This window comes from Lithobates pipiens, unplaced genomic scaffold (genome assembly GCF_037356315.1).
Source record: "Lithobates pipiens isolate NorthernLeopardFrog02 unplaced genomic scaffold, aLitPip1_a1.2 Scaffold_18, whole genome shotgun sequence".
NCBI lineage: Eukaryota > Metazoa > Chordata > Amphibia > Anura > Ranidae > Lithobates > Lithobates pipiens.
The window spans coordinates 132,184,950-132,211,184 of record NW_027507758.1 but is presented as its reverse complement, the minus strand read 5'-3'; the positions used below and the strand labels follow the sequence as shown (position 1 = coordinate 132,211,184).

The following is a 26,235-nucleotide window of genomic DNA, read 5'->3' as shown; positions in this document are numbered from 1 at the left end:
TTAAAATGAAATGATATAAAACTTTAATGCAGCCTTGAAATCAATACTTTACTTATTAATACGATACTTTTAAATGATCAACATGGCTATAGGTTTATCACGGTATGCAACACATGTCCTTGAGATACTAATAATCTACCACCATCATTGACACATAGTCCTTGTAAGGAACAATATTCTTGTCTGGGTCAACTGCAGCAGAGATCATTTCCTCCATCTCTTCTTGTGTAAAAGGTTCACCTGCAGTACAGACAATATACAGACAATATAACCTGCTGCTTAATTGTTTACAATATGAAAAGTGCAAATTCAATAGGCTTGAGCTTGACGCATACATTACCTTCCTCTGTCATGTATTTAATTAACTCTTCTTTAGTGAGGAATCTCTTTTTCTTCTCATCTAAAACCTAAAGAAGAAAACATAGTTTTGAAATGGTCTTGTGAGCAAGACTGGCCATACACCTATAGATTATCTGCAGATTTTCTATAGTCAAATGGAAAAAGTGGAACAGATTCCTCCATCTATGCTGAAATGTGTGGATGGAAGAATCTCCCACTGGCCCAAGCTTCCATACCTTGCTAGTCGGCCCTGCTGGCTCTCACAATACCTGAACATTCTGATTGGGTGCAAGCATTGTTTAGGTTGAGAGCCAGCAGGACCGACTAGCAAGATACTGAAGCTTGGCCCAGTGGGAGATTCCTCCATCCACACAGTTTAGCATACATGGAGAAATCTGTTGCACTTTTTCCATCTAACCATAGAAAATCTGCAGATAATCTATAGGTGTTTGGTCAGCTTTAGTCTGACTCATGGCCAACTAACCCTAAAAAAGTAGGACTAAGACAGACAGAATGGCAAACCTCAAATGCTCGTTGAAGGACATCTTCTGCAATTGGCCGATACCTATAGTAAATTTAATAAAAAGAGTAAGAGAATGTTCCAATAAAAATGAATAAAATATGTGTAAAAAAACAAAACAATTTTTTTTGCTATGCACTATTATTAGATTACAGTGAAAAATAATCTGTCTGTTCTCCAGGAACACAGAAAAGGTCATAGGGGTCCTATGAGGATGAGCAATACCATGTGACTCCAGGGTGAAGAAATACAGTGGCAAAAAAAAAGTATGTTAACCCCTTGGAAGTAACTAGTTTTCTGCACTTTGACATAAAATGTGATCTGATCCTCATCCAAGTCACAACAATGATAACACACAAACAATTCTAATTTCTTGTGCCTTTTTTTGAACACACTGATTAACCTCCCTGGCGGTCTGATTATGTCGGTATTTTTGAATGCCAAAGTGGAACATGTTTTGCATTAAAATTTGTTGTTTTATATTGTAGGCCTGTAATTCTTTGGAATAACTCACTTACATCTGTCTAAACAAGAGAGTCTAGTAGACTGGGTATGATAAAGTTTGAAACACAAAATCCTAAATTATAATATAATAAATAATTATAAAAAATAATAATAAATTTTATTCAATAATGTAAGCAAACCAAAAACACTGAAATTTGTCCATACAAGGGCGCAATATTACTAGTCACTGTAATACTAGACACTGCATATTAGGTTAGTAAACATCCCGGGTATGAAAAATTTTGAAACATGGGACTGCACAAAGTCTGATGTCACAATCAGGACAATGGAACCTGGTTTCCTTTCTGATTTTCTTTCCACTGTCATCTCACTTTGAGCAACAAACTACGCACAGCCTTGTAGGTGCAGACTTTTTCTCGGTTGGTGGGATGTAGTCCATGAAGTGACGACCTTCTGGGTGGAAAACACCAACAGCACGATGTCCAGCTTTATTCACAGGCATTGCTGGTGTTTGGTGGTTCACAAAGATATGTTCGGCAACTTTCCAAATTAAGTCAGAATGAATCACAATCTTGTCACTTTTTTGAGCAGAATGTAGGCATTCCACAAGCATTGCACAAGAAGATGCCTGAAGATCTTCTTGTAGTTCTTCTTTTGCCGTTTCCTCATTGCTGGGTAGAATGTCATTGCTTGGTTGACTCTGTTGCCAACTCCCATGGTGTTATTGTAGTCTATCACTACTTGTGGCTTCATGATTTCTTTCCCATCTTTCTTGCGTACCATAACAGTGGAGGTATTATGAACTGTACTCATTAGGCACACATCTTTCTTGTTACGCCATTGCAGTGCCATCATTTTGCCTTTATGCCAAGCAACCATTTCTCCAGTCTTCAGTTTCTTATTGCCAAACATTGGTGGCATGTCATGCCGGTTAGCCCTAATGGTTTCATAGGCATCTGTTTTGTTTTGCAGAAGACGTATAAAAGTTGACGGTTGTTACGCAATAGCCCTGATTTAGCAATGGCTCAATGAGTGAAAGAACAGAAGATGTTGCCATTCCATAGTTGCTTTATTTTGGATTGAATTTTGTTCCTTTTCCAATGTATATGACTGAATTCCAAATGTATCCAGTTGATGATTCGCATAAGATGTATAATTTTACACAAATCATGCTCTCTTTGATGCAATGTATTGTACCCAGCTGAGCCTTCTCTTGTAGGCCATTAGACTTTCATCTATGCTGATATCTCTTTCTGGGGCATAGCGCAGTTGGAAATAATTTAGAATAATTTGAGTTACTTCCCAAATTTTCTTTAGTTTTGGTGCAGGATGAGTAATTTCATCAAATTCTTCGTTGTTTTCGAGGTGTAAATATTTCATGATTAGGGAAAATCTGTACTCTGACATGACTGTGCCAAAGAATGGAGTGGCAAGTAATTTATTAGTTATCCAATACCACTTCTGCAGGGGTTTCCCCACCAATCCCTGAGGTATTATTAGGTCCAGAAATTTCCAAATGTCACTTTTGGTCACTGGTTCCCACTTTCTGCTTCTTGGAAACTTCTGATGCATAGTAGCTAATTGTTGCTCTTTTTACCGGTTTGTCTCAGTAACTATTTTTTCAATAACCTCATCGGTCAGAAATAATTGTAAGTATGCCAAGGGGCTGTCGTGTTCAACGTCTACTTTCATACCAGATGCTCCAGTAAATGGGAATCTTGGAGGCACTGCCTGATCCGTACCACAGTCAATAGAGCACCAAGTCGCAGAATCATCATTGTCATCACTTTCAATGTCTGATGACGAATTTCCCGACTAATCACTATCGCTCAATTCTGCAAGTGATTCTAATTCACTATAGCCATTTCTATCTGCTCTAAAACTGCTTTTGACCTAAAGGGATGCTTTTTGGATGCCATAGACGTTCTCAAGTTTCCAGGCAGAAAGAACAGTAAAAGTGCAAGTCCGGCACTGCACAAAGCACTAGGGACAAAACTGAAGTGAAATGGTTTGATACAGTAACGTAATCCTAACAGATTACAATGTATTGTGTGTATGTTATGTTTTGCACTTTTTTGAATTTCCCACCTGGCTCCGCACCCTTCGTCGTGGCGCTTGCAGAGAAGGGAATGGATTCATCAACTGAAGGACACAGCGGGAGGACATCGGGAGATCGTAGGGACATTTATTTTCTGTATGTGTTTGTTTTCCTTTCTATGAGGTCAAGGTCTGGGCTTTGACTGGGCCAATCCAAAAAGGTGCATTTTCTTTTTCTAAAGCCAGTGTGTGGTGGATTTACTTTGATGGAAAAGAAAACTCGCCGCTCCAGGTGAGATAAGGAAGCCTAATGATCCAGTAGGTGCTCGCCTCGGCTTGCCTCTGCACACAATGAAATTAGAAGAAATGGCTGCACTTGACTGTAGATCGAAAGCCTCTATTTGGACATCCCAAAAATTACAGGCATCAGAATGCTGGGTAGGCGCTTTTCGCACACTTCACCTGCACTTAGTCATTATGTAAGGTGAAGTGTGCGAAATGCGTCTACCCAGAATTCTGATGCCTGTAATTTTTGCAATGTTCAAATAAAGAGGATTTTGATCTACAGTGGTGTGCGGCCATTTCTTCGGATTTACTTTGATGCTTAGGGTCATTTCAGCAGGCATCACCCAACTTCTGCTAAGCTTCATGATGTTCTCTCCACCATAATTCACCATTGGTAAGATTGCCAGTTCCAGCGATGTCTTCAAACCTTTAGCTGTTACTTGCGGGTTCTTCATTACATCTTTGAAGATTCTGTGACGTTGGAATCATCTTAGTTGGGTGCCATCTTCTAGGAAGAGCAGCCACAGTACTAAATGGTCTCCATTTATAGACAATTCATCTGACGGATGCCTAACTTTGAGATTGCTTTGTATCCCTTTCCAGTCTTATGCAGATCAACTACTTTTGATTGTATGTCTTCAGAGAGCTCCATTTTGTGAGGCATGGTTCACATCAGCTGATGCTTCTTATGAACAGCTATCTTAAAACGTTTGAGTGTCTTTTATCATTCAAAGTAGCTCTAAACCACACTAATTAATTTCATCAACTGGACTCCAGGAGTACAAACTACTGGCCCCAATTAGCTTTCATTGAAGTAATTAGTCTATGGGTGCACTTATTTTTTCCTCCAGCACTGTGAATGTTTAACCACTTGCCGACCAGCCGCCATCATTATACTGTGACAGGTTGGCACGGCTGCCCAAATTGCTGTAGGTGTATGTCGGATGCTTTAAGAGCGTTAGGGGGCACGCGTGTGCCCATGGTGTGACGCCGGAGCCGCTGTGCGTGGCCGCGATGTCCGCCGGCCACCTGCAATCGCCCCACAGAAAGCCAGAATGGGGATCAGTGTATGTATATACAGATCCCCATTCTGATAGGGGAGTAGAGAGAGATCTGCTGTTCCTAGTGATCAGAAACAGCGATCTCTCTCCTCCTCCAGTCAGTAAACTCCCCCCCCCCCACAGTTAGAAACACCTCCCTAGGGAACACTTAACCCCTTGATCACCCCACCCCCTAGTGTTAAACCCTTCCCTGCGAGTGGCATTTATACATTATTCAGTGGCTATTTTTTTAGCTCTGATCGCTGTATAAATGTTACTGGTCCCAAAAAAGCGTCAAAAGTGTTCGATCTGTCCGCCGCAATCATGCTAAAAATTTCAGATCACCACCATTACTAGTAATAAATAAATAATAAATAATAAAAATGCCATAAATCTACCCCTATTTTGTAGACACTTTAACTTTTGCGCAAACCAATCAATATATGCTTTTTGCCTAATTGCATATTGGCCTAAACTGATGAAGACATTTTTTTAAAAAATTTGGGGGATATTATAGTAAAAAAGTAAAAGAATATAACTTATTTTTTTTAATTGATACTCTTTTCTTGTTTATAGCGCACAAAATAAAAACCACAGAGGTGATCAAATACCACCAAAAGAAAGCTCTATTTGTGGGGAAAAAAAAGACATCAATTTTGTTTGGGTACAACGTCGCACGACCATGCAATTGACAGTTAAAGCGACGCAGTGCCGTATCACAAAAAATGGCCTGGTCATTAAGCGGGCAAATCCTTCTGGTCCTTAAGTGGTTAATAGGTGTGTTTGATAAAGAGGAGAGAATTGTTTGTGTGTTATCAGCTTGAGAACATTCTGTCTATTGTTGTTACTTAGATGAGGATCAGATCACATTTTATGGCAAATTGCTGCAGAAAACCATACTTTCTCTTTTCTGCCACTGCACACCGAAACCTGGAGGTGTATGGCCTTCTGCGTCTGTGTGCATGAGCCCCTAAGTGACAAAGAAGATAGGTATTACTTTCCTCTGCTACCATCAAAGCTGTTGATCTCTGCTGTATTGTATACAAACTGCTTCCTGAAGAATCTTTCGAATCCGACACTTCTGGGAGTGTTAGATTCCTGTTCTCCTGCTGTGCACAGTGGTTCAATCTGCTGGCCACTAAGGCCAGCTATAGATAGTTTGAATCTCGATTTGAATCATGTGTGGGCACTCTGAATGTACCAAGTTGATTGATTGATCAACATGGGTATAACCAGCCTGCCGCATTCACTTGCGATTATCGATAGCGATACCCTGCACCAAGAGCAGACAATTGCTCAGCAGGAGGGGTTCCCCTGTCAGCACTGGCTGTGTTGATGGGGGAAACGTGCAAATTTATTTCCTGCAACCTGTGGTTGCAGGAAAGTAATTCGCACCGTCTATGGCCTGCCTAAGTAACTACTGCCCAGGCCACTTTATTACACATAGAACCATAAAACGGTGGTCTCTTATCTGCCTACAGTTCAGTGAGAAAATGTGAAACTATTAGCTATCCACTTTCATATATCTACATAATATGACATTTAAAGCCTATTGGAAGGTAAGATAGCAGGACAAAAATAGAGTGTAAAAGAAAGAGAGCTTGCGCTTTGTTCTACGTAGAATTTAGTACAAAGTTAGCATCTAAATAAGAGTACCAGTAAACAGTCCCCAAAACTCACACAGTGACAACCCCTCTACTCTCCATAGTTATGTCCCTAACACTGTCACATGTGCCCTCACACAGTCACCCAAACATCCATTTAAAGGAAATGAGCACAAATGTCTTCTAAAATGGCTGTGTTTTTGTACAAGTATTGACTATTTACTGCCCTCCTATAACAAAAAAGAAAAATAACCTAAAACATAGTATAAGCATCTTCTACCTTCTTTCCAATAATACTTTTGTCATCATTGGTAAGAACTTCTCAAAGCGAATGAAACCTGTAGGCTCTTCTTCCTCTACCTAGGTGATAAAGGGGTAACAAAAGACAATGATAAGAAAAACACAAAATCTATAACAAGGATCTCTTATTGACTAAAGTTGTATGGTGGTAATAACTATTTTAAGCAAATCTATGGTTAACCCAAACAATAAAACTAGGACATGCAAGCAAGGCTGGAGAGCAGTACAAAAATTAGTGTCTGCAGGCAAAAGTGAAGTATGGTGGAAGTTTCTTGCAAGTTTGGGGCTGAATTTCTGCAAATGGGGATGGAGATTCGTTCAGGATCAATGGTGTCCTCAACGCTGAGAAAAACAGATACTTACCCACCATCCCATACCATCAGGAAGGCGTGTGATTGGCTCCAAATTTATTCTGCAGTAGGACAATGACCCCAAACATGCAGCCAATGTCATTAGGAACTATCTTCAGTGTAAAGAAAAACAAAGAGCCCTGGAAATGATATTTTGGCTCCTATAAAGCCAAAGAGACAGAGGGGTTTAAGGCATCCACAGATCTGTATTTAGTTCTCTAAGATGTTTGGAACAACCCACCTGCCGAGGGTGGTCACATCAAATATATTGATTTTATTTGGATTTCTCTTCTGTTTATTTACTTTCCATTTTGTTAATTGATAAAAAATAAATTATTAAAACTTCTATTTCTGAAAGTATTCTTGATATACAGCATTTTGAACACCTGCCGAAAACTCTTGCACAGCGCTGTATGTGCACGCCACATGCACTTTATAACTGCTAACAGGTTTTATTGTTTAACAAAACGGAAAAAATGTTATTATCCAGCACTAATCTAGAATGATAACACCAAGTAGGATCTAAACATATGTTGTAGCTAAATAAAATGTGTTAGTGCCTGTACCTATTTTTCTACCTTTTTTAAAACACATAAGTGAAATTCCATTATTTGCTATGTAGCTGTTGTATATCTAAGCTTTGCGGTTCAGAATCCAGAATCGATCAGAAACGATCAGAATCCATTCACACATATACATTTGATTTACAATGCATGCTACGTAGGTGTAAATGGGCCCTTGGAGTAGATGCACACAGGCAGCATTTAGATCAGCTGGCAAGAATCTGATTCTGAGTCAGCATCTGCACTTTTCTCTGCATGTAGTCTGAAAATGTTATTACAGCTTCTGACCACTAGATGGTAATACATGACTATAATATACTGTTTAACTATACTAATGCTTACAAAAGTAGAGTCAGTATATTGTAATTATCATCATTATACGCACAGTATATACTATATTATATTATCATCCTATATATAGAAGATTTATATAGCGCCAAGAGTTTGCACATCACTTTATAACATCAAGGTAGACAGTATAGTTACAATAAAATTCAATACAGTAGGAACCGGAAGGCCCTAATCCATTAGAGAGTATGTCAATGCAAAAAAAAAAAACACATCCATTCAGTACATCTCTGCAATATATGTACATTTCCCTATGTTTTATTAATTTAAAGCTGAACTCCAGGAATCAGCCAAAATCTACTTTGCAGAGGGGCTGCAGGGATTAAACACTAATTTAGTCTAGGGGTGCTGGGATACCTACCTTATTCCTAGCTCCAACAGGCTCCCTTCATCTATGTGAACATTGCCCTGCTGCCCGTTTAAGGTGCTTTGGGTGGTTGCATGCTTTTGTCCTCCATAAAAAGCAGGGTTAATGACCCTGCGCTGTACATGATGAGGCCAAGGTACTGCTCACAACCTAGCCGAGCCGGGGTCTCCAAACTGCGGCCCTTTTGCTTGCTTTTATCTGGCCCTTGGGGCAATATTCCGCTCACTGACACCAATGACGGACTCTATTCCTCCCACTGACACCAATGAAGGGGCACTATTCATCCCACTGACACAAATGATGGGGCAATATTCCTCCCACTGACACCAATGATGAGGCAATATTCCTCCCACTAACACCAATGACGGGGCACTATTCCTCCCACTGACACCAACAAAAGGGCACTATTTCTTCCACCGACATCAATGACGGACACTATTCCTCCCACTGACACCAATGAAAGGGCACTATTCCTCCCACTGACACCAATGAAGGGTCACTATTCCTCCTACTGACAACAATGACGGGGCACAATTCTTCCCACTGACACCAATGATGGGGCACTATTCCTCCCACTGACACCAATGAAAGAGCACCATTTCTTCCACCGACATCAATGACAGGGCACTATTCCTCCCACTGACACCAATAATGGGGCACAATTCCTCCTACTGACACCAATGAAGGGGCACTATTTCTCCAAATGACAGCAATGATGGGGCACTATTCCTCCCACTGACACCAATGAAGGGCCACTATTCATCCCACTGACACAAATGATGGGGGTAATATTCCTCCCACTGTGTGTGTGGGCTCTGTTCACGATTCTGTGTTGTGGGAACGTGAGTGTTTCCTACAATATGTGACATCGCCTGCTACTTGTGTTGGTGCAATGCAGTGCTATTCAATCTGAACGGCACCCCACCGCACCTTTCCAGCACGCCATTTTGAATGGGCTGCTCAATAAAACACAGGTTAATGTGCAACAAAAAAAAGATTAACCTACTTTAATACAATGCAGCTCAGCGGTTAGGTCAGGGTGAGGTTAAATGTTATAGGAAGGCTAAATCTGGGTTAGATTAAGGCAGGACATACATGGTGCAAATTTCTTTCCTGCAACCACGGGTTGCAGGAAAGAAATTTGCAAGATTTCCCCCATTAACAGAGTGCTGACAGGGGAATTTCTCCTGCCAAGCCATTGTTTGCATTGTCTGAGTGGGGGCAGGCAGGGGGAAGATGTCCCACAAGGAGAAGACAGCGATTATCGCTAGCTCTATAGCAACTTCTAGCAATAATTGCAAGAGAATCCGGCAGGCTGGTTGTACCCAAGTTAATCAAACCAATCAACTTGGTACATTCAGCCTGCCCCTTAATGGTTCGAATCTCAGCCAGTACCTGCTGAACCAGCCGAGATTCAAACTGTGTATGGCCGGCCTAAGGTTTAACATAATCTAGATTTTTTTAGGCTGGATTTTGGCACTAAACCTCTACACCAACTACCTGATTCCTGGCTCTTGCACCAATAATAATAATAATAATAATATTTTGACATCACATCAAAAATCTCTTACCTCTGCAAGCATATCATGAAGTTCTCCTTCTGTTGGGCAACATCCTAATGATCTTATGATTGTTCCAATTTCTCTGTAAATAGCAGTAATGTGTGAATGTAACCATCCAAACGATAGAATCAGACATACTTAGTATTTTGCTTTGGAAAGAGCAGGGAAGGGTTAGAAGCTCTGTTTGTTTGTTTTTTGCTGTCTGCACCCCCAGTATTAGGGGGGTTTCTCCTCGCTTCCCCTCAGCACAGAAAGCGACACGAAATCTCAGAGGAAGTCTGAGGACAAGTAAGGTCTTGCTCATAAGGTTGATAGTGTGATATACTATATAAAGTGTGTAAATAAAATTTTAAAAATCCCAAATTTGTACTCTGGTAAGTGCCACTAACCATTTTGTACTATACTAATGGTTCAAGTTATTTATTGTTATAATTTTTTTCTGTTTTTTTATGTACATAATGTTGCTACACATACAGTAGTTTGTATATCTTTACAGCACTTTCTGTCGAATAGTACGGTAATTATGTCATAATTCTTGTACTTTTTTAGAAAACCCAGACATAGGATTTTATTTGTAAGGGCACTTTCACACTGGGGCATTGAGGCCTTCGCCAGTAAAGTGGCGCTATTTTTAGCGGCGCTTTACAGTCATTTAGCGGAGCTTTTCGGCTGCTAGCGGGATGCTTTTAACCCCCGAAAAAGGGTTAAAAGTGCTAGCAAAGCGCCAGCGAAGTAGCGCCACTTTTCTGGTGCTTTGCTGGCGCTTTGGCCGCGCTGCCCATTGATTTCAAAGGGCAGGGGCGTTTTAGTAGCGGTGTATACACCGCTCCTAAAGCGCCTCAGAAGCTGCTTGCAGAACTTTTTTTGACGTCCTGCCAGCGCACTCCTCTGCCAGCGCATTGGAGTGACAGGAGAGGCGGTTAACAGGCGTATAGCACCTGTAAAGCGCCTCAGTGTGAAAGGCGTCTAAAGTATAAAATTATGGCCCCTTTCACACTGAGGAGCTTCTAGTAAAAGTGCTTTTGAAGAGTTTTTCAGGCGCTTTTGAAGAGCTTTCAATTCATTTCAAAGGAGAGGGGCCTTTTTTTCACTGCCCTTCCAGCGCAATTCCCCAGTGTGAAAGCATTCATTGATTTTAATGGAAATAGGTTTTTGTGAGCTTTTCAGGTCCTTTTTTTTTTTAGCAACAAAGTGCCTCAGTGTGAAAGGGGTCTTAGTATGACCATAAGGTGACAGCAAACTGGAAGAGAAAGAGGTGGTAATTTGCAGAGCAGTGGTTCAAAACCACCAATCCCCAGCATGATAGCTTCCTGTCAGCAGCTATAAATACTGCAGCTACTGACTATTAAAATAAAGACACTTACCTGTCCAGGGTGCCTGCAATGTCCTCACCAGAAGCCGACCTGTCCCTCGGCTCCCTTGTGGAGGCACCGGCATTTTTAGTGAGGGAATCAGAAAGTGAAGCTTTGTTGATTCACAGCTTGGTTCCCTACTGCTCATGCGTGAGTCGCACTGCGCATCCTGACTGGTCCCTGCTGTCTTCTGGGACCTGTGTGTCTCCCAGAAGACAGTGGGTGGGGGACGATCAGTGCTATAAAAATGCAGATTGCAGTATATATGACCCTGGCAGGGAAGGGGTTAACACTAATGGTGATCAAGGGGCTAAATGTGTTCCCTGGGAGGTGTTTCTAACTGTGGGGGAGGGGGACTGATTGATAGTACAGAGAAATTGCTGTTCCTAATCACTAGGAACAGACTATCACACTGTACTCTCCTGACAGAACGGGGATCTGTTTATTTACATTGACAGATCCCCGTTCTGGCTCTCTGCGGAGCCCCCCTGCCATGCAGCGGGTGCATGCGTGCCTGCTAAAGCTGTTAAAGGGACCATCGTACAGCAATGGTGTTTCGCGGGAACAAGCCGACCTGCTGCAGTATAATGTTGGCGGCTGGTTGGCAAGTTGTTAATAAAGCCAGTACTTTTATGCTACACTTAGAAGGCACTGTTTCTCTTTTAATTGTTTGACATACTATACCTCTACAATCCACTACTTATTACACTGTATCCCCTGACACTATTTACACTTTATAATATGCCACTTGAGTTACACTGCATCTTCCAGCACTTATTACGCTATATTATCTAACACTTATTACACTAAGAAAAGGGGCCAACTTATGATCTTGCACACAGTCCCACTACTTTCAGAAGATGTTCTGGTTCTGCCTGCTGTTGGCGGTAAAGAATTTTGACAAGCCTTGTGTGAACAAAGTGTGCCAACAATGTGGCCACAAGTGTGTGTGTGTATGTGTGTGTGTGTGTGAGTCCGTAAGGACTGGAGAGCAGTGACAGCACTCCAGTGCCACTTCATATGAACATGGTGGTAGCCTGCTTGGACCTTGGCTTCTTGTGTACAAGGACTGTAGTGTGTAATATATAATGGCAGTAGAACCTTTTTAGCCATGACCCCTATACAGCACCATGAACCCACATTCACATATTTGCCAGCATGCTGATAGTTTTAGGGCTGGTTCACACTAGCAGATGCGTTAGAACACAGCCACTGGTGTGCAGTAGGATGAAAGCAGTGCCAATGTGCTTTTTGTTTTTTAAAACAAACTTTATTGAAATGTTCCACAGTGACCTTTCTTTGAGCTCTATTAGCCAAAGTGTGGTACAAGGCAGTGGAATGCATTGGGCTGTGGTGGGCTGAAAAAAAGCAGTGCATACAGTACTTATTTTAAGCGCACACCATCACTATACAGTGGTGTGAACCAGCTAGGTAGAAAACAAGGCTTTTTTGCCTTGCCTTGAGGTGGAACTGCGCTGGAATAGTGTCAGGGCTGGCTTAGCCCTTCTTTCTCTGGGCTGGCCGCTCAGCTCTCGGCTAATTGCCAGCTCTCTTCTCTCTCCACAGTTACCAGCTGTTCCCGATGATGCTCGTCTGACCTGCCTACTTAAAGCCTTCCAGCTCACTTCACCTTTGCCTTCGCGTTGGTCACATCACAAGGAATCATCTCCTGCGGTTTGTTTCAAGACTGGCTTGCTGACATCCCTCCTGGCTCCTTATCCTGCTTACAGTTGCTCTACTTGGATCCCTGACTTCAGGCCTGGCTGATTACCCGATCTGGTTATTGAACTTTGGACTGGCTGACTACCCGATCTGGTTACTGGACTCTGGCTATGCTTGACTTTTATAGTTTCAGTAGAAACGGTTGATGGTAGGTTAAATTGGTCCATTTGGTTAAAAGATTTTGAAATTGAGTGAATTACATAGTTGGTGAGGTTGAAAAAAGACACAGGTCCATCAAGTCCAACCTGTGTGTGTTTTTATGTTAATAGTATTGTACACCCTTGTGGTTGTTTAGGTGCCCATCTAATAGTTTTTTGAAATTATCAATGCTCCCCGCTGAAACCACTGCTTATGGAAGAGAATTCCACATTCTTACCACTCTTACAGTAATGAACCCTCTACACAGTTTAAGGTTAAAGTGTTTCTCTTATAATTTTAGTGAATGGCCACATGTCTTTTTATATTACCTTGTGCGGAAAAGTTTTCTCCCTATTGTGGGGTCACCAGTACAGTATTTGCACACTGAATCATATCCCCTATCAAGCGTCTCTTCTCCAGAGAGAATAAGTTCAATGCTTGCAGTCTTTCCCCATAGCTGAGATCTTCTAGTCCCTGGACCCTCTCCAGTTCCAGCACATCCCTCCTGAGGACTAGTTCCCAGAACTGGACGGCATACTCTAGAGAGAGAGAGAGTGACTTGTATAGCGCTACCTATGCGAACTGAATCGCCTCAGGGCGCTTTCTTGCCATCTGCGGCTTTGTGTGGTCCTTTACCCTCTAGGTGCGACCAGACCAGAGACTTGTAGAGTGGGAGAATTATCGTTTTATCATGTGTATGTCTATTGCATGTGTATGTCTAGTATTAGGGTAACTCAATATTAGAAACACAATTTAAAAATGTAATTATATTTTAGGCCCGGGTTACACTGGTGTGACATGCGCTCCAAACTTTGGTCACACCCTATTAAATGCAATGGAACCATTCTAACAGGAGCCACTTGAGTCGCTCCAACTTATAAAAAGGTTCCGGCACTACTTCTGGTGCAACTTCAGCATGACTTGCATTAACTTCTGTTAAATAGGGTCAAAGTCACGATGGGATGTCGACTTCAAAGTTGCGGCAGTGTGAACTGGGCCTTAGGATCCATGTCACTTGTAGTAGTAGCACTAGTTATACATTTATTAATTTTCATCTTACTGTATGAAAACACTCAGGTGATTTTTGCGTTTTTTAATTTAATTTTAATTTGGTGCATATACATGGTCATTCCAAAATTTTAGCCATCTTACCGGACATCTACAGTTTTGTTGTTTTCATGGTCAAACACTTCAAATGATTCAGTGATCTTTTTCTGCAGATCTGTCACAAGTGCTTCTGTAATAGAATAATAGAGAAGAGATATTTAATAAAATAGCAACAGCTTAGTTTTGCGATTGCCAGTTTTTGTGATATTTGAATTCTCATAATAAGGGATCACCATACAATGGGTAGTCTGTTCTAACAGCACATTCAATTAAAATTTTAATAGTATAGCATGCAGCGTTACTGACTCCAACAGCAGGATTTAGTAAAACTATATTACTTAGATTCTCAAAATCCTTTGCAATGTAACTTCCATTTGCCTGCTTTGGTTAAGAAAAAAAAAAAACTGTTTACATAGCTCAACAGCTCAAACTCTTCAATCTGTATTAAAATGTATTAACATTTCCACTTGCAGTGCCACATGAGGAGGTGGTGAGCAGACACAGCTCCTGCCGCACTCTTCACATAAATGACTAATAAAGCCTGCTGCAGCTTCGCGAGACCCCACTCTATTCCCGCTACCTTTTGTGACCCCATGGATCGCTTTGTGGAGCGATCGTACTCCCGAGCGGTGTCCTCCATAATACAACCCCGGGGAATGGTAGCGTGGCAGCCGCTCCCTGTGCAACTGAGACACTCTCCCACGATATCAGGAGCAACTGCCTCTCCTGCAGGTATAGCACAGGCAGTAAGTAGTCACTCTCCTTGGCCCTTCTCTGACTGCACAGGCTCAGAGAATCTCACACATGGAGGAACGGATCTCCTCGCTGGAGGATGAATCCATTGCCAACTCCGCTGTGCTAGCACGCATATCTGCTTCTAACAGGGACACGTTGGATAAACTAGATGATTTGGAAAATCGCTCAAGAAGGAACAATCTGCACCTAATCGGGCTGCACCAGAATCAGTTTTCAATACACAGCTCACGAATCTCTGAGCAACTGAGGCTTTGCATTCCCTGCACCGCATTCCCTGCGATGAGCACATCAAATATGCTCATCGCTTTGGTCAGTATACAGAAAATCGCACCAAACCTCGCCATGTCATTGTCAGATGTCTCAACTATGGTGACAAAAATGCGATTATGCAGAAATTTAGCCATTCACATTCTCTCTCCGTTGATGGCACAAACCCGCTGCTCTTCACAGACTATTCAATGGAAGTAATAAAACAGGAAGGCATTCTCTCCAGTTTGCTCGACACTATACAATAATCAAGTTAAATTCTCCCTAGCCTATCTGACAGTCCTACATATCCAATCACACACAGGGAAACATCTTAGTTTTACCTCCCCAGAACATGCAGGACAGTACATCAATGCCTCTGGCACAGAAATGGAACACATCAACTCTGCTGAGAGCTCTTCTTCAACATCTGCTAATACTTCCTCCACGCCACCTAAACAACAACGCATTCCAACTAAGCCTCCTTACAAGTGTAGCTGCTTTACCCACCATGAAGTCCACTCCGGAAAGGACCTCTGGGACTTTCCATCACTGGAATCACATAGGAGGTGGGTAGTATCACTCCCCTTCTCTCTTCCCCCTTTGAACTCCCTGTTGCATTTTATAGGCTAAACCGTTGCCCTATTCATGTATGGTTGCTAGTTAAGCGTTTATTTCACCACCGATGCACATGGCTATTCATGTCTAAGGTTACCTTTAAGATTAACGCAGTTAGCCAACTCCTTGCTCTCTCTATAGGTTCATTCAAGAGCCTATCCCTTCACCCAGCTTAGAACAGGTCCCCCCTGCCCCCTACCACTCTCTTGACCCCTCCTCTCTATTCCTTACCCACACCCACCCTCCCCCCCTCCCTGAGGCTCACACTTCTCCCCTAGGAGAGGAGCAAGCAACCAGTTGGTAGGTGGAGACTTCAATTCTGTTATGTCCATATAGGCAGACTGCACAAGAGATCTAACCCGCAAGCCTCAAAATTTACTTACCTAACTTCTGACTCTACCCTTTTAGCACAGTCCATCATTTCTATTCATTTTGTAGACTTGTGGGGGCTTTACGCTCGGCGTACAAACAACTAACACTTAATCGCACCCCCCGATAACATACAAATGTAGCTACAAGCTAAACGTAATTTTGACCTATGGGCAGAGCTGCAAGAAGTGACTAAAACATCCTACTCTACTTTACATTTTCACAGGTTTGGTAACAAGGCGGGCAAACTATTGGCTAAGCAATGCTCAGGGCCAAGGCGACCCACCCATATCTCTGTCTTAAACGCGGCTGGCTCCCTGGTTACCTCACCTGTGGAAATTAGTAAATTACTTGCAGACTACTATACAACTTTATATTCCGCAGATTCGACTGACCAAACAACTGCAAAAAGCTTTACTGGCTAAGACCCATTTACTTAAACTTCAATGTGCCCACTTGGAGGCGCTCAATGCTCCCATCTCCGTTGAAGACATCCAGCTGACTATTAAGTCTCTGGCATCTGCCAAAGCCCCAGGCCCAGATGGCTACATGGCTGATTTTTTTAAATTAGCAAACCCTTTCACCCTGAAGCATGTTTTTGCTGCCATGGGGGATAATGGCCTCCATCTCCCTACGGGAACACAGGCACACATTAAACTGATCTCCAAAAAAGGAAAGGACCCCTTACACCCAGGCTCTTACCAACCAATCTCCCTAATCAATGTGGACGTTAAAGTTCTCTCCAAAATAATTGCTTCCCGTCTAGCTCCTTTACTCCGCTCTTTTCTACACCCAGCCCAATCTAGCTTTGTTCCAGGGTGATCCATCACCCTAAACATTCATAGGATACTGATGGTGTTGGTATATGCAAAATCACACCCTGATCAGGATGTCGCTATCATATCACTTGATGTCAAAAAAGCTTTTCGACAACATCCGCTTGTCCTGGTTGGTGTGAGTTATGGATGATTTGGGTTTTTTCGGGTGGTGATGAGTACTGTTCTGCTTTTAGTTAATATTGAGATTTGCACAGTACAATAACATAAAGCTTAAAGGGGTTATAAAGGTTTGCGTTTTTTCACCTTAAAGCATCCTATGCATTAAGGTGAAAAAACATCCAACAATACTGGCCCCCCCAGCCCCCCCTCCCCGTTTTACTTACCTGAGCCCATTCACCTGCTGCGCTCGCCCCTGATCTCCTCTTCACCGCTCAGCCTGGCCGTTGATTGGCTAGAGTGGATGGATTGAAAGCAGCGCAGCCATTGGCTCGCGCTGCTGTCAATCACATCCAATGACGCGGTGATACAGTGAGCGCATTTGTGGGGATAATCAGTTTATATACTTGCAGTATTTACTATGAGCCCAAGCTGCGTGTGTCTAAGCATGCACAGACTACATCACCCATATGCTGAATTTACTAACAAGCATTTTGAATGTCGAGATTGCTCCATTGTCCAAGTGTACACTGGCTATGCTGTGGCAGGTCTACAGTAAATTAAAAACTGTTAACATTTTTAAATGTCCAAACTGCTATCTTTTCCAGGAGATTAACATACAAAATGAAATTCTTAGGCCAGGCCATACATGGGTCGAATTCCGATAGAATTTTCTTTCAAAAATCCTATCTAAGAATTATCGTTCGAATTGCACACCATTAGTGAGCCGCAGCAACGCCCGGTTTTTGTGCGGCCATTGAAGTTGAGTGGTCGGCCATGTTGGAATTTTTTTTAAAAATGAATGATTTTCTAATTAATGATGGGAGAATCGTGTGAGAAATATAGTCGAAAAGGAAATGTTCATAAGCACAAGAATAGAAAATTCCAGAAAGAAAAAAAGATTCCTGACCATGAAAATTATTTTCTGTAGCAACACGAGCTGAAATTGAAGGCTTTGTTAGTCAAATTTTGAAATCAATGGTTGCATCATTAGATCACAAAATGCACAAAATTTCTGATTCTTGAAAGAAAATTTGTTCGGAATTCGACCCATGTATGGTCTGTACTAGTAAACTATACACTTGTGAGTATGTGCAGAAGTCATATACCAACTGGCATACGAGATTACATATGTTGGGGCTTGGAATAGAGGTTCAAGTAATAAATACATGTACATGCACCATCTTTTGGCACCAACTATATACGGGTCATTTTCAGATAAAATGTCACAAGCATGCACTTTATAAGAACGGACAGCATTATTTGGAATGGGGAGAAAGGCAAGTATTAGAAATAGCAGACTGTACTAAGGTGGGTGGTGGGCAGTTAAATACAGTACAAGTTCATCATATGTAAACTTGTGCTTTAAACTGACATTCTCACCAAAAATAGGCTCAATTCATAAAGCTATAACAAGCGTTATTTGTCATATAAAAATTATTTTTCCTTTACTATAGTCTCTGGTCATGTACATATAAAAGTAACCAATACAGTTTTTTTTATAACAAAATAAAAACAATTTTTCCTGAGTTTTTTTTTTTTATTCGCTTTTTCATTTATCAGGATACTGGCTATGAAAACAAAGGCCTCTCATGTATGGCTAACTTTATGTATTAGCAAAGCATTTTAGCACACAGGGGTTGCTTAGCATCTGGCCTTTGTCCTTTTATTTACACACTTCTTTCTCTGACTATGTATGGGTGTTCCAGTACAAAATAATTGACGCATATCAAAAGACAAATTGCAATCAATGTTGTCAAGGCAAACCATAAACAGTTACGTTGTTGCTAATGTTAAATTTCTTAAAATATTCTTCTAATTTGCAAATTAGGTAGTGAATGGCAAAAAAGACAAAATAGGACTGAGTTTTTTTTTAATCCTGTACAGGGGTTGGCTTCATCACACTGGCACAGAGGCCTGTACAGTGTGAATAAGGCGTTTGTTTACATGTGTGAAGCCGCCTGACTGAACACGTTGAATTGGTTTACTGTGAACAGCTGCTCCAGATTCTGTCTGCTAATTTTTTTTTTATATATAAAATTCCTCCTGATGTTTATGTTCCCCCACACACTCGTCCCTGCAGGATTTTTTTTTGGGGGTTGGGGGGGGGGGGGGGGGGTATATGCTATAAGATTGTAAAAGACCTGGGACACTTTTGGTGGCCTGAAAGAGAGTAGTAATGTGGCGCATAGCTCGCCGCAGCAAACAGTGCGCGTGGCTGAATTGTGAGTATTCTGCACGGAATGCCAGGGTCACATAAGTCCTGGGGAGAGGGTTAGTGTTAGCAGGGGGATGGGGAGAGTTGGATATTTGCTGGGGGGGCAGTGGCGGCTGGTGCTCAAAACTTTTCTGGGGGCGCAAACAAACTGAAAAATTCTGGAAAAAAAAACATCAATTGCAGCCTCACTGTGCCCTATAAAATGCAGCCACTGTGCCCATCATATGCAGTCTCTGTGCCAATCATACAGCCACCGTGCCCATCATATGCAGCCTCTGTGCCCATCATACAGCCACTGTGCCCACCATATGCAGCCTTTGTGCCAATCATACAGCCTCTGTGCCCATCATATGCAGCCTGTGCCCATTTGTGCTGGGACAAGAGGGCCAGTGCAAGGGGGAGGGGTGGGGGGGTAGCATATGTGCTGGAGGGGTCCTTTGGGAAGGAAGGGAGATAGTGCTAGGAGGGGTTGTCAGATTTCAAATCCAATCCACACTTCTAGCATATCTTCTCCTTGTCAAAGCACCTCCCCCCCCCCCAGCACATATCCTACTAACCCCTCGATCACTCCACATATTTTCTACCTTGTCCTCCTTTCCAGCCGCTCTTTCCCCCTCCCTCCTGCATCTACAGAGCATAATAAAAACTTTCTACAGACCTGATATCAGTGTGTCCCTGCTCCCCCCTCCTCCTTATGTGTGTACAGAATGGAGAAGGAGGAGGGGAGGAGCTTTGATACACTGACACTTTGCTCTGCTAAACCAAGCTGCTGTCAGGGAGAGGGGAGACATGTCACTCTCGGTGCAATCCGTGTGAATGTCCGTGTGATGTGTCCGGGGCAGGAGAAAACCGTACAGGTGGCAACTCTATGTGCAACTTACCAAGATTGTACACGTGCTGCTGCAAAAAAAAAAAAACCTTTCTTTAAGAATTTGTTGCTGCCACAGCGATAAATTCTTAAAGTGGCGAAAGTAAGAACGACCTGAATTTGCTGCACGTGTCAGTAATGTTACTAACACTGGTGCAAATGCTTGCCTGAATTAGGTTCAGGTAGTTCCTAAGGGAACTACTCCCAAAAATCTGTTGGGGCCAGTTTGAATTCCCCTGACTGATTTTCTTCCACAAGATAAATTTCAGGCAGTGCACCATAGTGTTCTTTTCACAAAAGGCTGTGAGAGGCAGGTAAGTATATTTTACTGCAGAGCACACATCTTCAATATGGGGCCTGCCTTCTGGTAAAAAAAAATTTGAGGTGGGCATGACGAAACACGTTGAGGTCATGGGGCATGCCTCCTGATGCTTCCCCCTGCAGCAGGCTGGAGTGCATGCCAGATAAGACACGCTTTAATTACCTATCAGCTCCATCCATCCAATGCCTGCCAGCTTACCAATGCAGCTGCCTGCACAGACCGCAGCCCAGAAGACCTTTACATACTGTCTGACAGGGCTGTACACATGCGGCAAACATAATGCTTTGGTTCCTGAGCATAGTATTTTTTTACATCAAATAGGGTTTTATTGAAAAAATTTAAAAACACAACATGAATATATACAGTACCGGCGTACACCCAATCATTTTACAAATTGGCCTCCCGTCATCAATCCATTGATACACAGTAGAACTTGCAGATTGCATCACCTAATGATGTACTCCATAAAGATAATGAGGCAACACATATCAGGAAATAAAAACATCAGGCACCATTAAAAATTACAGCCTCCTTTCTTCCAACAGTCTGTTGCCAGGGAATGGGATCGCTAGGGTCCCTTTCCACCCCCTTTCCTCCTTTATAATAGAAGACGATCCAAGATCAGATCAACTGTCGCTAATCCAGGGACAGTCCACCAGCTTGCCGAAATCTTATCAAATTTCATCATACTCCCTCTATGCTGGTAGATATATTTCTCTAATCTGATAGTATCCCCCATTTGGTTTAACCATTCCCCACTTCTAGGGGGTTCCTCCGCCTTCCAGTGCCTCAAAATAAACTTCCTGGCCTGGAATAGAGCCCTGGATATCACTATCCTGGCGGGCTCCTCCTCGGGGACATTGTCTATAATACTCAGTAAGCACAATTTGGGGTATGCCTTCAGCTGAACCTGAAATACACGGTTGATTATATCCAGTACCTCCTTCCAATAAATATGCAATTTGGGACACCTCCACAACATGTGGATCAGATCCCAGTGATCCCTCTTGCATCTAGTACAGGAAGGGTCATCCCTCACCCCCATTCTCACCAACCTAGCTGGTGTGTAGTGTGCACAGAGAAGAATATACAATTGGCACAATCTTTGAGCCACGATTAGGGAACATAAGGGAACTGCTGCAAGTGCCTCCTCCCATTGGTCTTCCTCAAAGGGGCCTATGTCTCTTTCCCACTTGGATATGATCCCTGTAGTATTGTCAGGAAGGAACTTGGTGAGGAGCATGGAATAGCTGCCTGATATGTACCCTTTATATATGGTTACTTCCTTCATGTAATTAAAGATGGGAGTGTGATTCTGTATCCACGTGTCACTATTCGATTGGGCCCTCACCGCATGTTGGAGCTGGCAATAGTAAAACTGCATGGGGGCAGGTACTGTAGATTAAATACCACCTGTAGAGCAGGAAAGGAACGTAATTTACCATCTTTAAATATTTGTGTCAGATGTATAATACCATATTTCTGCCATCTCATGCCATATTGCAATTTTTCCAGTTCCAAGTAGCGCCTGTTTCCCCAAATAGGGCTGTACCTAGTGAAACCTTCCACCTGTTGTAGTGCTCCTTTATACCATACTTTCTGCATCAAATTGTAAGTTTGGATTTAGCAAACCTTAGTGCCTCCAGGCCCTCCGCCACCTCACCCACCGTTGCTATCTGAAGTAGGTGTACTACCGGGTCGACCAAGTTAAGCACTGGAGTCTTCAAAGGGCCCAGCACTCTCGCTATATGTCAGAGTTGTGAGGTCACATAATACAACCATGGATTTGGGAGAGCAAGCCCTTCTGCCTCCTTCAGGCATTGTAGCTGTTCGAGTTTTAATAAAAAAAATTATATCATTTATAATAATATATTATTATAATATATATTATACATTTTTAAAAAATTACTAAAATTTTTAATTAATAATTCTAAATTATTTTAGGGGAACTACCATGGGGGAATTGTGGAGTATGTTTAGAAGTTGTGGCATTAGGATCATTTTGATCAAGTTTATCCTACCCACCGGGGACATTTTTAATTTTGACCACACCTTCACCTGATCTCTGCATCGATTCAGTAGAGGGGATGGATTTAATCTGATATAGTCCAGAGGATTGGGTGTAACCTGAACTCCCAGGTATCTAAATTCCCTGGACACAGGGGTGTCTAATAGAGTCGATTCCTGTGAATCAGGTGTATTGTCCAATCGCATAAGAGATGACTTGGTCCAATTGATCACTAAGCCCGAATAGTGGCCAAAGGTCCGAATCACCTCCATAGCTTCCTGCAGTGACGTATTAGCGTCGCCCAGAAGGAGCATGGTGTCATCTGCATACATCATACATTTTTCTTGTAGCTCTCCATACTGAAAACCTCTGATAGTGTCGTTGGCTCGGATACATGCAACCAACGGCTCTATGGCCAGGGCAAACAGTAAGGGTGATAGGGGGCATCCCTGTCTGGTGCCCCTAAATAGATGGAACTATTGAGACACCCTCCGAGACTCCCTGACGGCTGCTTTCAGTGAGCTATACAATAATTGGACCCATTCTATAAAATTTGTTCCAAACCCAAAACTTGTACATTAAGGCCCACAAATATGACCATTCGATGCTATCAAAGGCCTTATGGGCGTCGAGTGATAGCAATGCCCTGTTTCCCATGTTATCGGCGATAGATTGTAAATTAACAAACAGTCGGCGTAGGTTGATAGCTGTAGATTCTCGAGGCATGAACCCTGCCTGATCTGAGTGAATTATGGACAAGATAGCTTTGTTCATTCTTAAGGCTAAAAAAGTAAAAGCTGACCATTGTAAGCACCCCTGTCACTGGTAAATGGGTTGTCTCATCCCTGTAAACTGATATATCTAAAGAGGTTGTTCTTAAAACAAAAAACAAAAAAAAATCACTGGCAGGATCACTAGATGAAAATAGAAGAAAGTCTAAAAAATAAAAATAATGAATCCATTGCATCTAAAAATTGATAAAGCTGCAATATAACAAATATTTGCTTTTGGGTTTAATACTGCTTTAAAAAAGGCATTAAATAAATGTACCTGACATTTGTAAATCATTTAAAAAAAACAACTAAGAGCAATAATAACATGCTGTAGCCTGGCAGCTGCAGCTTAACCAACAAAAGCCAATAATAATAATAAACAAAAATGCTATAATACCATACAGCAACCTGAAAGCTGCATTTTATTTAACACTAATGTTAAAAAATGCTGCACGCTTACAGTCTATAGCCTCTTTCACACTGGGCGGGAGCGGCGTCAGTGGTAAAATGGTAATATTTTTAGCGTTGTTTTAGTGGCGCTATTCGGTTGCTAGCGGGGTGGTTTTAACCCCTGCTAGCGGCTGAAAAAGGGTTAAAACCACCCGCAAAGCACCGATGCAGCAGCCCTATGCCAGCAGTATAGCCGCGCTGCCCCATTGATTTCAATGGGCAGGAGCGGTGAAGGAGCATTGTATACACATCTCCTTCACCGCTCCAAAGATGCTGCTAGCAGGACTTTTTTGGCATCCTGCCAGCGGACTGCTCCAGTGTGAAAGCCCTCGGCCCTATCCAGGCTCCACGTCTTCGTGACCGCGGGATTCGGGATTCGCCAGATCCCTGGACTGTGACCCCGGCCCAGCCTCTCAGCGAGCCGTCCCCTCCACAGCCCAGTGAGCGAGGAGGGAGAAGTGTAGAGAGCTGTGACTGACCATCTACAGCGATCTGCTCACGGAGCTCTGAAAACCGAGCGATCGGTGGCATCCGATCGCTTGGTTCTCAGTGCGGAGGCGCCGGGGGACAGATGCAAAAAACCTTTACTTCTCTTTTAATAATAGGGCTTGTGCACACGTGTGTAAAGAAAGCTGCACTTTGATCAGTACAGTGTCCATATTGTACAGATCTGAGTGAAATTTTCCATCGACCGTTGCACACAGCTATGTAAGCACAGCTAAGATCTGTAAACCTGTGCTGTGTTCAGACTTGTAAAAACGAAATAGAAAAATATGCGTCCAAGAAAATTTACATGCATAAATATAAATCCTGGCTTTAAAACAAGGCTAGAAGGAACAAAATAGGAACTTTACACATATAAACATACAGACATTTAAGCATGTGCATGTGTAAAAAACGCATGCACTTTTACACACATTTCCCAGCATGCACCTGATGAGTATATTTCATTCCGCCTGCCTACAGGAGCCCACATGACAGCAACTTGGAAAAAAAAACAGAACTCCAAGCTGCTTTCAGAACTTACTTCTACACCAAGTAAGTCAACCAGCAAAGTACAGGTTAAAAAAAATGAACTCCACCTCTCTTTTCTTCTTCTCTTTAAATTTGCAAACTCTCATTCAATGCTAATTTCAGTTCAATCACTTTACATGTGATTTTCTGGTTTATGTATACGTTTCTTTTTTTAAATTCTAGTTTCACTTACCAGCAGCCTCTCTCTCTTCAGCCATAGCTGTTGCCTTCGGTTACCATGGGAACACCACCTTTCAATAGGGGGCGGGTCGCATTCTGCCATCTTTAATTAGGGAAGTCTGCCCTGAATGTGTCTGGTGGTAGAGGGGAGAAAAGCATTCACGCATCCACCCAGTAGGTGGCGGTATATGCACCTAAAATCTATCGCCATAAAGCATTACAGGAAGAACAGGTTCTGCTTGTGCTTGTATCATGTTGTGGAGGTTTTGGCTGCATTTCCTGCAAGTCTCAGCCTCTTGCTTCCCCGAGCAGTCACAGAAACAGCATGTGGGCAGATGCAGGACTTTCCTTGTTCTTCCTTGTTTGATTTACTAAAACCGGTAGAGAGCAAAATCTGGTGCAGCTGTGCATGGTGGCCAATCAGCTTCTAACTTCAGCTTGTTCAGCTAAGCACCAGTTCACATCGGTGCGATTTCACAGGTAACATTGCATGTCAAATCGCAGCCTATTGCCAGCAATAGGAACGTCCCAAATTGGTGTGATGCTGACTTTGCGGCGCCTTGCCGATTTCCAAAAGTACTTTTGCCAACTCCGGTGGCGATTTGCATAGACTTCCTTGCATGAACCCACACAGATGTCCTTCAGGTCGCCCCCAAAGTCGGACAGAAATGCAGCTTTGAAAGTGCGAACAAGGGCTAAAACCTGGAAGCTGGTTTTTGTTCCCACAAATAGAGCTTTATTTTGGTGGTATTTGATCACCTCTGGGATTTTTATTTCCTGCTAAACAAATGAAAAATAGACCGAAAATTTAGAAAAATAAAAAAACCTTTTTTGTTTCTGTTACAAAACTTTGTAAATAAGTTTTCTCCTTCACTGGTGGGCACTGCTAAGGCAGCACTGATGGGCACCGATGGGCACTAATATGCAGCACTGATGGGGCAATGATGGGCAGCACTGATGAGAACTGATAGGCGGCACCGATATGCAGCACTGATGGGTACACATAGGTGGCACTGAAAGGTGGCATGGATGGGCACTGATGGGCGTCACAGATGAGCACTGATGTACTCTAATGGATGGTACTGATGGATGCCAGTGCCAAACAATAATGCCTGCCAATCAGTGATGCCCATTGTGAGCATTTAATGGCATCCCTGGTGGCCATGGGTGGTATAGCTGTTGGTGACTAGTGGTGGGCATCCCTGGTGGTCCAGTGTGGGCATCCTCGAGAGGGATGGGCTGATAATTAACCAGCACAGATCCCCCTGTCAGACGAGCAGCCGATCGTCTCTCCTCTACTCGCGTCTTACAGAAAAGCTCTTCTTGTTTACATCGTGATGGCTGACCACATGGTCAGAGACTCTTTACCTAGATTGTAG

The 26,235-nt window shown here is 42.6% G+C and overlaps 1 protein-coding gene across 1 annotated transcript; it reads right to left on the bottom strand.

Moving 5' to 3' along the window:
* Window positions 1-24,942, bottom strand: DRC8 (dynein regulatory complex subunit 8). The gene is made up of 7 exons (XM_077486137.1): window positions 24,870-24,942; window positions 14,145-14,229; window positions 9,790-9,862; window positions 6,571-6,650; window positions 862-904; window positions 341-407; window positions 1-240 (listed from the first exon to the last, which is right to left on the bottom strand). Exons 1-7 carry the CDS (start codon window positions 24,892-24,894, stop codon window positions 128-130), a joined length of 486 nt encoding a protein of 161 aa, XP_077342263.1. The 5' UTR covers window positions 24,895-24,942; the 3' UTR covers window positions 1-127.
* Window positions 24,943-26,235: the final 1,293 nt, after the last annotated feature.

Excerpts from the sequence above, each read along its gene's own strand:
- DRC8 (XM_077486137.1), bottom strand. The coding sequence starts at position 24,894 with ATGGCTGAAGAGAGAGAGGCTGCTG. Across the intron at positions 408-861 it reads TCCTTCAACGAGCATTTGAG|GTTTTAGATGAGAAGAAAAA; the intron begins GTTTGCCATTCT and ends TTTCTTCTTTAG. Across the intron at positions 241-340 it reads TAAATACATGACAGAGGAAG|GTGAACCTTTTACACAAGAA; the intron begins GTAATGTATGCG and ends TCTGTACTGCAG.